Genomic DNA, 10,476 nt, shown 5'->3' on the forward strand with positions numbered 1-10,476 from the left:
TCCCAGCGTCTGCAGTGAAGTCTGTTTATTGATAGAAAACAGGCAAGTCCAGAGTGGCCCAGGACTGGAGCACCCTTCTCCAAGGCAGAGGACGGGTCAGCTGGCTTCCGTCTTGCTGGGCTCCGTCTTGCTGGGCTGGGTGGGATCCTGGTCCTCAGCCCCTTCCGCAGCAGTGGTGGATTTGGGGGACCCTGCAACCTCTAAAAGGAGCTCCAGGGCCCCCTCACCAGCCACTCGGCGTACCTTCTCCCCTCTGGCCGCCAGGATTTCTTCAATATTCCTGAGAAAGAGGGAGATGCTGTGACACTTCTTGGCCGTTTTGCATCTCGGCCCCTCGAGGGCACCCCAGGCCAAGCTCTAGTATGTGGGTCCTGACTGGTATGGCATCAAGGCCACTAGCTCAAGAGGCTCCTGAACGCCGCCCCTCACTGCACGCTGCCCCTCACTGAACACTGCCCCTCACTGCTCTCCACGAGGGGGCAAGGCTGACGCTGAAGGACCAGAGCCCCAGATCACACTAGCTCACACACCCCCTGTATGGTGCAGCCAGCCAGCCTCAGAGAGGACAGAAAGGTGCACACTAGGACCCCTGCAGGTACTTAGGAAGGATGGAACCACAAAGCGAAAGGTAAGCTGTTTAAGAGTCAACCTAGTCTGACCCCCTCCTGTTAAGGGGGGAAGTCCTGCCTGCCCGAGGCTAGTACTGAGAGCAGAAGTCAGGCAGTGAAGCAGGGCCAAAGGGGGATGGCCTAAGGCAGAGGATCACATACTTGGGGCATACTTGCACTAAAAAGTTATCATGGTTCATCTGAATTTCAAGTTCAACGATGCATTTCTTGCCAAGGAAGCTGGGCTGTAGAGGTAGGCTCTGTAATCCTCATTAGAAGGACGGTGCCCCAGGGAGGGTGGGTGGGGCCGCAGACTGAGGACGGAGCAGGCTAGCCCTGGGATACAGGCCTCTGTCCTCAGCCCTGCCCAGGCAGGCCTCACCTCTTCCCATCCAGGTCCGAGAACCAGCCCAGGTTGTCGGCGATGATGTGGTGGTTCTGGCAGCCCGGGCAAGTCACAATGACCACACCCTGGTGATAGGCGAGCTTGGAGATGCGCTTCGAGGACCTGGTCCCACAGACCTGGTGGAGACTCCGAAGTGAGGCCCTCCACGCGACACCGCCCCTACCAGAAGTGATAGCCCCGCCCCTCCGGGGAGGCCCCGTCCCAGCTTAGCCCTAACTCCGGAAGGATCCGCCCCCAATGACAGTCTCACCCTTCCGGGAAGGCTTAGCCCCACCACCAGAAAGATCTGTCACCCCAGTGATAGCCCCACCCCTCCTGGAAGGCTCCGCCCCAACCTAGCCCCACCTCCGGAAGGATCCGCCCCCACTGATAGCCCCATCTCTTCGCGCGTCCCTGCCCTCTCCCAGATGGATCCGCCGCCGAATGATAGCCCCACCCCCTCAGGGAGGCCCCGCCCCCTGCGGGTGGCCCCACCCTTCCTCGCAGTCCCGCAGCGCCGTCGCGCGCCAGACGCAGGCCCAGGCCCCTCCCCCCCGGCACCGCCCCCGCCACGGGCCCACCTTGCAGGTGTAGACGAGCTGGTAGTGCGCCGGCCCGGGTCCCGGCTCCGAGCTCAAGCGCCTCCAGCCCCACCCCCAGGCTCGCCTTGTCCCCGCAGCCTGCAGGCGGACCCCGCGCCCCCACAGCCACCTCGGGCCGGGCCCGCGGGGCCGCGCGCGGCTCCACAATATTGGCACGTGTCTCAGCACCGCCCGCAGCATGCCGCACGCCGGCCGCCCCGCCCCGCCGCCATCTTGCAAGCGGGCAGCGGCGGAAGCGACCCTCCCCGGCTTCCGGCGCTGGCGGGCTGGCCGCGCTCCGCTGCCCCCTGGCGGGCGGCGGCGCGTGCTGGCCGGCGCGGGGTCGAAAGGGGCGCGCTGGACCGAGACCACTGGAGGCGGCGATGTCCGGACCGCGGTCGTTTATTGACAAGGCTGCACTTTAAGGTCGCGGCACGCGTGCGCGTCACACAGAGACGGAACCCGCCCGTGCTCGCCGACGAAGGGGCGGCCCGGCGGGGCCGCGCCCCCCTCCCGCGACGGGGAGGGCCGGACGGGCGGGCCGGCTAGGCACCCTCGGTGTCGGTGTTGTCGCTGCCCGTGGTGTTCTCTCCGTCCGCCTCCCCCTGCCGCGCACCGAGCTGCATCTTCCGGAGGGCCCGCTTCCTGCGGGAGACCCAGACAGCGCAGGCGGGCGCGGGCTTGCACAAGGCCCCCGCCCGCAGCCCCACCCACCGCCCGCGCGTGCCCACCTGCGGTAGTTCTCGAAGCTCTCCTTGAGGCGCCGCCGGCCCTTCTCCTTCTCTGGGGGCTCCCGGCCGTTCAGGCCTGCGTCCTGGAGGAGGGGCGAGGCTCGGACTCTGGCCGGCGCCCCCGTGGGCCCCACTCCAGGCCCTGGGGCTGCGTACTGGGGACCAGGTCGGCGGGGTGCGCTGTCCCGCTTTTCAGATGACACGACTGGCTCGGGGACCCACGGCTCCAGGCCAGGGTTCCTTCCACTACCGTGTCTGGGGTGACCCCTTTGCTGTCAGGCTCAGTGCAGTGGACAGGGAGGCCGAATTACACTCACTCAACGCTGAGCCCTGTCCAGAAGACTGGACTGCTCCCTGCCCCTTGCCCTGCTTTGTCCACAAACGGAGGAGCCTCAGCTTCACTTCACTTTCCAAACACCCACACCCCAGGAGTCCGTGGGCAGAGTCTACGATCATCCTCCTGGCATCCAGGTGGAGGACTCTCTCCGGTGTCCAGGCTGAGAACCACCCCAGGGGCCTCCCAGGGACCCCAGGCAGCCTTACCTCTGGGGTCAGTGATAGCGGCTCCTCCTGCAGAACCACAGATGGCTGCTCCAGGCTCTCCCCGACGGCCAGGCTGCCTGGAAGGGAGAGTGCCTGTCCGTCCTGCCCACCTGCCAGGGTCCCGCTGGCTGGTACCTCTTACCTCCTCAACCTGGGCCAGCCCTGTGCCACCTCCTGGGTCCTCACTTGGACCTGCCAGGATTCCCGTTGTGTAGACACGGGGATGGGGGCTCAGAGGCCTCACGTTCACTTCTCGCCTCCCGAGCAGACGGCTCAGGCGCCCTGGGAGAAGGGGCTGGGGCACTGGGGCTCCCCCCAACATCTGTCAGGGCCTAGAAGGACCCAGTGCTCAGAACCCTCAGAAAAAGTGCTCTGATGGGCTGACTCCTGAACTGTCCACGATGCGGTGGGAGGGTGGAGGGGTGGATCCCAGGTCCCGGGGATATGGGGTGGGAGCGGCCTAGGCCTAGGTCTTTTCCCTGAAGCTCACACCTTTCCCTCCTCCTTGGCCTCTGACCCTGGAGCCTGCCCCACCTCCCGCAAGGGGCCGTGCCAACCCGGGGTTGGGGCCCCCGGGATGGCTGGCCAGCGGCCTTCCCCGCCCGCTCGCGGCCTGTGGGTCCTTCCTGCCTGTCCCCATGTGGGGGCGCGCGTCTTCGGGCAGCAGCCGGAGGGACCAAGTCCTCACTTCTCCATTTGCTGCCGCCTCTTCCTCTTTTGGCGCCCCCCCCAGCAGCTGGGGTCTGCTGCTGAGGAAGTCTGTCTGGCTTCACACGCTACCTCTGCGGTAGCGCCCCTCCCCCCACCCCACCCCCACCACCCCAAATTCCCATCTGACATCCAGCTTCGGAGCCAGGCCCTCATCATCCCCTTGGGGCCACCCCATGCCCTGTGTCCAGGCTCGCCTCTGCCACCTGAAGCCCCCAGTGTGGTCACCCGGAGCTGTACCCCCTTCCCTGTCCATTCCCACTTCTTGGTAGGCCGCACCTGGGCAGTGGCCACCTCCCCACTCCCCGCTCCGGAGGGCGGGTGCCCCTCCTCTCAGCATTCCCGGGCCCGAGTGGGCTCTGCCGGCAGGCATATCCTCCAGGTGGGAAGCTGACCTGTGAGCCTGGGCCCCAGGCTCAAATGGGGCTCCTGTCCGCATTCTGGGGGTTGCTCATCCCTCTGAGCCCCAGTGTGCCCATCTGTGAAGTGAGGCGTGGAGGTCAGTGGGCCAGGGCTGGGGCATGCGTCCCCTGGCACCAGCATCTCGCAACGTGTGTGCCGAAGGTCAAGACAGGTGCCAACTTGCCACCATGAGGAGGCCTTGGTCAGATTCCTGTGGGACAGGCCGCTGGCTGCCTCACCTTTGTCTGAGAGCTGGGTATCCTCCTCCAGGTCCTGGGGGGGCGAGAACTTCCCAAGAGACATGGGGCGATCAGACAGCCGTCCTGCCGGGAGTGGACCTGACCGTCCACGCTGCCCGCCCCGAGCTGCTGTCCCCACCACCGTCCCCCAGTGCTGGCCTCTCAGGGAGGGACCTTTGCTGCCCAGCTGGGCACGGGGCAGGCAGTGCACGGCCAAGCTCCCAGAGCTTCGCGTACGGGACTGTGGTCTGCCAGAGGCCATGGCTGGGAGTGTCCGGTGAAGCCAGCGTGGGCCCAACCTGCAGAGTCAGGCTCACCTCCTGGGAATTCCTGGGTGAGCTGTCCTCCAGGTCGGAGTTCTGCGGTCACAGAATAGGGGTCCATCAGCAGGCTATGAGGGAATCGAGCCACTCCTGGGCATGAGGTGGGGTCCCGGCCAGCCCCCCACCCCAAGGAAGCCCCTCCCGGCTGGGCCTGACCGGAACACGCCTCCCTCCCCGCTCACCCTGCCCCAGCCCTGAGCTGTGCCAGCCCTGCAGCCCCACTCCAGGGGGGCTCAGCGAGGAGCCAAACTTCCGGAGGGAGGAGGGGCTCAGGAAGGTCCAGGGACGCATGCGGTCTCTGAGGACACACCTGCTCCCGCATGGCTGCACCCCGTCCCCCAGCCCCACCGTGGCTCTGACTCAGGGCTGACCCCGCGGAGGCCCCTAGGGGAGGCCCACCAGGATGAGCGCATCCAGCTGCCGCCGCCGGAGCTTGCCCTGCACGGCCAGCAGCTGGCCCTCACGCTGGAACAGCTGCAGCTGCAGCTCGTCCACCTTCTCGCTCAGCTCGCGGACCTGCTTCCTCAGCGCGTCCTTGTCCTGCAGGCCACGCGCGTGCTGTGCGTGCAGCTCCTCCCGCATCAGGGTGGCCTGCGGGGCAGAGGGGGCAGGTGAGCACCCTTGCTGAGCCTCCTTGTAAGCATGGCCCGGCCCCGCGCCCCAGTACACACACGCGCACACACGCACACACCGCCCGGCTTTCATTTCCCCTCCCCATCTCTCACTTCTCAGCACACTCTGATTTCTAGCAACGCTCCCGGGAGAACTTCCAGCAACAAGGCCGCGGAGGGGCCAGGTGGGGCCAGTGCCGGCCCCTTCCCCTTGCTTCCCTGAGGATGGCTCTCATGTTTGGGGCGGTTGTAAACGTGACCCAGGCTCACGATGGCAAATGCGGACCGTTCAGAAAACATAAAGGAGATGAACGCACCCCCTCTGAAGTGCCCCTGCCCACCCTGCTCCCAGGCACCTTCAGCCGTGTTCACACGCACACAGCCGTGTTTCCTGTTTCACGGATGTGCTTGATACCAAGAACACGATGGTTGACGGCCATGTGATGTTCTTCAGAACGAATGCCCCGCAGTTTCTCACGCCTGCCCCCCTCAGTGGGGACGCTGAGGTCAGCCCAGGCGGCCAGCCCAAAGTGACCAGCCAGGGAGGCAGCGGCAGACTTGAAGGAAGCCAGACTCTGTCTCCAGCAACGATCCCGGAAGCTAAGCCATACCCCCTATGTCAGCGTTCACAGCTCTTAACGAGCAGGAACCACTTCTATCAGAGCTCATCGAAGGCTACCTTGACGACCGCCTCCCTCGAAAGGCCGGCGCGTCCAGGCATGCCGGCGCATCCCTACCTGGTCCCTTTCAATGGCGACTTCCTCCATCTGCCGCAGGATGGCCTCGATGCGGTCCTTGTACATCTTGGAGTCTCTCCGCAGGGCCAGGCACTGCAGCTCGAACATCTCCTTCTCCTCCACGCTCTGCGGAAGATGCCAGCTAGCCTCACCGCCTGCGGCCCCGACGGCCGGCCGGGCCAGAGGTCAGCTCCCGGCTGCGGCTGGGCCCCCGACAGCGCCCCCACGCAAGGCCCCACTGCCTACCCGGGTGCGCAGGGCCTCGGCCTGGCGCAGGTCTTTGCGCAGGGAGAAGATGGTGGTGGCCTGCTGCTGGAGGTCCTGCTGCGCCTGCTGCCAGTCCTCCTCCGGCACCTGGATGTAGGGGCGGCCCTGGTCCGGCTTCCCCTCCTGCGGGTGCTAAGGGAGAAGGTTGGGGGGGCACAGGCCTGGCTCCCCCCCAGCCCACCCACCACCGCTGGCCCCAGGGCCCCACCTGCACCGAGGCCTCTAAGCCCTGCACCCGCGCCTGCAGCAGCGCCTTCTCCTGCTGCAGTTCCCAGAGCAGCTCCTGGCTGGGCCGCAGCTCCATGGCATGCCTGAGCTTCAGCGTGTGCTTGCGCTCCACCCTGCAGTCGTCCTCCGCCTTCATGAGGCTGTGCTTGAGCTGGTCGATCTGGGGGGCCGGGGGGCTGTGTCATCCAGGGAGGCCCTGCCCCCCACTGTCCCCCCCACTGTCCCCCCATCCCCCACTGTCCCCCCAGCCCAGCCCCGCCACGCCCATGGGGCACCTCCAACAGCAGGTCGCGGTGGCGCGTGAGGGCACCGTCACGCTCCTCGCTCTGGCGGGCCAAGCGCAGGGCCAGGTCGTAGTTCTCATCCTTGCAGCGCTGGAGCTCACGGCTGCCCGCCTCGCAGGCCTCCTTGAGCCGCTGCATGCGCTCCTGGTGCTTGCGCAGCAGGCTGTCCTTCACGCGCAGCTCCTTGGCGAGGTCGTCTCTGGAGCCCAGCAGTGCCGTCAGGTCCTGCACCTTCTTCTGCAGCTTCATCACCTCGCTCATCAGCAGCTGCGTCAGGCCCGACTCGCCGGAAGCGTCTGTGGAGCGGGGAGGGGTCGGATGGCGCACCCCTCCCGGGGCCCCCACTCGAGGACCGAGCGGCTCCAGGGCAGCTCGGCCACGGGGTCAGCTCCCCACCCAGGAGATGAAGTGAGGCGCGGACTCACCTCCGGGCCCTGTTCCCACCCTGCCCCACCCCGACCCCACCAGGGCAGGACGGCCTGGGGTCTGGGCATCCATCCCTCTCTAATTCTGTCGTCATCTTGGGTTCAGAGGTGGGAGGACGTGACTTGGGGCCACCCCGCTGGCTTCTCAGGGGCAGGGCTTCAGCGAGGTCAGAGGGCCTTCTAGGCAGAAGGGGCTCTGAGCCAAGAATCAGCCTGTGCCTACCCCCCCCCCCACAGGCCGCACCCTGGGGCTCAGGCTCCCTTTCCTCCAGTCTCTGCCCCTCCATGAGCTCAGGACAGCGGGATGGAAGGGACCCCTACACAGGGCTGGAAGCTGGCAGCTTCTGACGCGAGGCTCACTCCTTTTCTTTCACCTGCGGTTTATCCATCAGGGTAGCCGTTTCCCCCACCTTGCGCTCCCAGGCCTGCGCCCACCACTCACCGATGATCATGGAGAAGACACGGGTGGGCTCCTTGCCCGTGACCTTCCTGTAGAGCTGTGGGTAGTACAGCTCCAGGCTCTCAAGGAAGGCCACATAGCCTTTGTGGCCCGTCCGCTGCAGGATGTCCAAGAGCACTCCTGTGACCCAGAGAGGACGCTCATGGGCGTGGAAGGCGCATGGCCCGCAAGGCTGCAGTGGGGGCCAGCCTGGCCCCACCTCGGGACGCTCCCAGGGGCATTCGCTGGGCGGGGAGTGGGTGCAGCCGCAGGCAGGGCCGGAGGCGGGGTGGGGGTGGGGGGCTGCTAGACCTCCGGGGGACCAGGGTAGGGAGCAGAGCGTGGCCACCGGGTCACTGACCCACTTTCCTCTTGCGGGTGACCAGGCTGGGGTCGCTGAGCACCTGCTCCTCGTCGTCGGGGTTCAGCACTTTGCACTGGCGCAGGTAGGGCGTGATGCGGGCGGGGTCGATGACGGAGATGAGCTTCACCCGGAATCCCTCCAGGGCGCTCCAGCACGCATCCTCGTTCTCATAGTCTGACATGGCTGGGAGGACACGGCCCCTGTGAGCCGCGGGCCACGCTGGGGCCCAGGCAGGCTGTCTCGGCCGCAAGGGCCCTGGGCGGTGCGGGACCGGGAGCCCAGCCCGGGGTGCGAGGAAGGGAGAAGCCCCCCTGCTGCCATCGACTCACCCAGCATCCCATTCCCCCCGCCCTGCTCCCAACCCTCCAGATGCCCTGGGCTTTCTCTCCCAAGGGACCCTGATAAGTGTTGGGGACGGCGTGGAAATGCTCCAGGGTTAGGGGGGCATCTAGGAGGACACACTCCGGAGCACCGCAGCTCTCCTTTGGCCCTGCCTGCCCCCCAAGAACACCCTAAGTGCTGCAGGGGCTGGTGGGAGGCTGCCTTCCACCCGCACGACCTCCCTGGCACATGAGGGAGGGGGCCAGTGCCGGGGCGCCCAGGCGCCAGGCTGCGCTGCGGGACTTCCTCCTTCCCCGCGGGACAGCAGCCCTCAGATCCAGTCCTCCCAGCCTGCCTTCTTCCGGTGGTCGGTGATGCAACAGTTGCCCAGCAGCTGCTGGGCTGTTCCGGCCCAGGATCAGGCTCTGCGACGCGGCGCCCTCCGGGAAGGGTGACTGTGGAGGCCCGCTGGAGGGTGCAGGCCCGGGTGTCCTGGGAGGGGTGGGCTCCCGGGCCCCGGGCACCAGTCATCTGGGCTCCTCTCCGCCTCTCGGACGACGGCTCACTCTTGGGAGCTGCCAGCCCAGCTCCCAATAGGAGACCCCCTCCGCCGGAACGGCCCACCGCTCCTCCCTCCTGCTACATGTCCAGGAACCCCTCTCTCCAGGGCCGGGCTGAGCCGGGGGCAGCCGCGGGTTGCCTCCTCCCGGCGGTGGGGATGGAGACTCTGACCCTGCCACCTCCGGCTAAGCCTCCAATCTGTGATGGCGAGGGAACGAGCCTCTAGCTCGCAAGGGCTGGGCCACACTCCTAGGGATGTGGGTGGCAGCAGGTTCGGGCTGCACTGCCTGCCTAGCAGCAGATGAGGCGCTGAATGAAAACACCCTCAGGTCGGGGTCTCTGGAGCACCGGGCCCAGCCCCTGCCTGCCCACCCTAAAGTCTGCGCATCCCGCACCTGCTGATGCCCCGGGGCTCCCTCTGTTGAAGTGACGGGCGGGTACAGGGGGGCCATGGAGCCAAGACTCCCTGGTGCCCTCCTGGGTATTTGCCCCACACTCTGTCCCCTGCCCCAGGCCTGAGCTGGGTCGCCACCTGAAGAAAGGGCATGGGGTCAGCCTACCTTGGGTCCTCCTGGGGGGCACCTGCACGCCTGTCCGTCCGATTCAGTGCCAGGTAGGAGGTGCCGGCTGTCAGGACAGAGGCGGACGGAGCTGGGGTGAGAGTCCACGGTGCACTTCCTGACGGGCTTGGCTCACCCCAGAGGCAGGGGGGACCGTCCCCCCACCCGCAGCCTCCTGATTCGCCCCAGCAGGGCGGCCCTGGGAGGCGGGGACAGGGAAGTGGAAGCTGCTGGGAGCCCGGGGCAGGAGGGTGAGCCAAGGTTCTCCCCCGGGCCGGACAAGGCCAAGCCACCGTCGGGTCCACTTGTGTTCCCTTGAGGACTGGAGCCTGGCGTCTGTGGAGGGCACGGGGCTGGGGCCACCGTGCAGCCTGCCGAGGTTGGTGGCCCCGCCCTGCTTGCCCTGCTTCACCACCGGCCCACGTGCAGCCTTGTCCACTCCCGGGAGCAGCCCTTCTCCACCACGACACGGTGGGGGCGGCGAGAGCAAGGCCCTGGGACGCGGAACCCAGCCCCCCGCCCCAGGCCGGGGAGCCCCCAGGCCGCTGCCCCACCGGGCTGGCCCACTGGCCGAACTGAGAGCTGCCCGCTGCCGGGCTAAGCGCCAACTCCAGGGAGGGACTGCAGCTGGTGGGCAGGAGTCTGACCGCTGCTGCCGGCTTCCTGTGCTCCCTTCCTGGGGCTCCCGAGTCTCAGCCCCCGGGTTTTCCTCTGCCTCCTGGCCCAGCAGGCTAATCCCTGCAAGTCCTGGTGGGCTCCCCCTGGGGGAGCCGTGCTCAGGGGTGGGCGGATCCTCCTGGTGTAAGAGAGGTGTGAGCTGCAGCCCGGGTCCTGAGCACCTGGCGGGCAGAGCGCCAGGTGTGGGCCCCCACGAGCTAGTGTCCCCACTTTGTGCAATGAGGCTGTGGAGGGGTCTTCCTCACGGTGTGCTTGAAAATTAAGTATCTGGGAATCGAATAACAAACGTCTTAACCCCCAGGTCAGAAGAAGTCACAAGGAAGGTGGAATTGGTGAATTGAGGACCGGGCACCGACACATGCACCCAGGTGGGCGAGTCAGCCCGTGGCTGTGTGACCCGTGGGGTCTGGGCATGGGCGAAGGGGAGACAGGTGACCCCGGGGACTGCTGTCTGGGGGGCAGGGGCAGGACACATGCTGGG

The 10,476-nt window shown here is 67.0% G+C and overlaps 2 protein-coding genes across 5 annotated transcripts; both read right to left on the reverse strand.

Annotated features, from left to right (window-relative positions):
* On the reverse strand, positions 1-1,816 carry DNLZ (DNL-type zinc finger). Its single transcript, XM_081590662.1, has 3 exons — positions 1,575-1,816; positions 991-1,130; positions 1-280 (listed from the first exon to the last, which is right to left on the reverse strand). The coding sequence occupies exons 1-3, from the start codon at positions 1,773-1,775 to the stop codon at positions 97-99; spliced, it is 525 nt and encodes a 174-aa protein (XP_081446788.1). The 5' UTR covers positions 1,776-1,816; the 3' UTR covers positions 1-96.
* Positions 1,817-1,960: 144 nt separating this feature from the next.
* CARD9 (caspase recruitment domain family member 9) lies at positions 1,961-9,462 on the reverse strand. 4 transcript variants are annotated; one of them, XM_081590658.1, is made up of 14 exons: positions 9,318-9,462; positions 7,873-8,058; positions 7,515-7,652; positions 6,639-6,943; positions 6,344-6,523; positions 6,115-6,267; positions 5,869-5,994; positions 4,920-5,111; positions 4,515-4,556; positions 4,198-4,246; positions 3,952-4,035; positions 2,849-2,925; positions 2,306-2,388; positions 1,961-2,219 (listed from the first exon to the last, which is right to left on the reverse strand). In XM_081590658.1, exons 2-14 carry the CDS (start codon positions 8,054-8,056, stop codon positions 2,120-2,122), a joined length of 1,713 nt encoding a protein of 570 aa, XP_081446784.1. In that variant the 5' UTR covers positions 8,057-8,058; positions 9,318-9,462; the 3' UTR covers positions 1,961-2,119. The 4 variants fall into 4 exon arrangements, with proteins under 4 accessions (XP_081446784.1, XP_081446787.1, XP_081446786.1 ...); XM_081590661.1 differs by having other exon boundaries at positions 7,869-8,058; XM_081590660.1 differs by lacking the exon at positions 3,952-4,035 and having other exon boundaries at positions 6,115-6,258.
* Between the last annotated feature and the right edge of the window lie 1,014 nt (positions 9,463-10,476).

The sequence above is a fragment of the Giraffa tippelskirchi genome, chromosome 4 (genome assembly GCF_054371585.1).
Source record: "Giraffa tippelskirchi isolate mGirTip1 chromosome 4, T2T-mGirTip1v1.2.pri, whole genome shotgun sequence".
In the NCBI taxonomy this organism is placed as follows: Eukaryota; Metazoa; Chordata; class Mammalia; order Artiodactyla; family Giraffidae; genus Giraffa; species Giraffa tippelskirchi.

Coding starts and splice junctions, on each gene's coding strand:
- CARD9 (XM_081590658.1), bottom strand. CDS start 8,056: ATGTCAGACTATGAGAACGAGGATGCGTGCTGGAGCGCCCTGGAGGGA. Junction 6,268..6,343: donor GCTTAGAGGCCTCGGTGCAG/GTGGGGCCCTGG, acceptor CTTCTCCCTTAG/CACCCGCAGGAGGGGAAGCC. Junction 5,112..5,868: donor TCGCCATTGAAAGGGACCAG/GTAGGGATGCGC, acceptor TCTGCCCCGCAG/GCCACCCTGATGCGGGAGGA.
- DNLZ (XM_081590662.1), bottom strand. CDS start 1,775: ATGCTGCGGGCGGTGCTGAGACACGTGCCAATATTGTGGAGCCGCGCG. Junction 1,131..1,574: donor AGCTCGTCTACACCTGCAAG/GTGGGCCCGTGG, acceptor AGTCTCCACCAG/GTCTGTGGGACCAGGTCCTC. Junction 281..990: donor TCGGACCTGGATGGGAAGAG/GTGAGGCCTGCC, acceptor CCTCTTTCTCAG/GAATATTGAAGAAATCCTGG.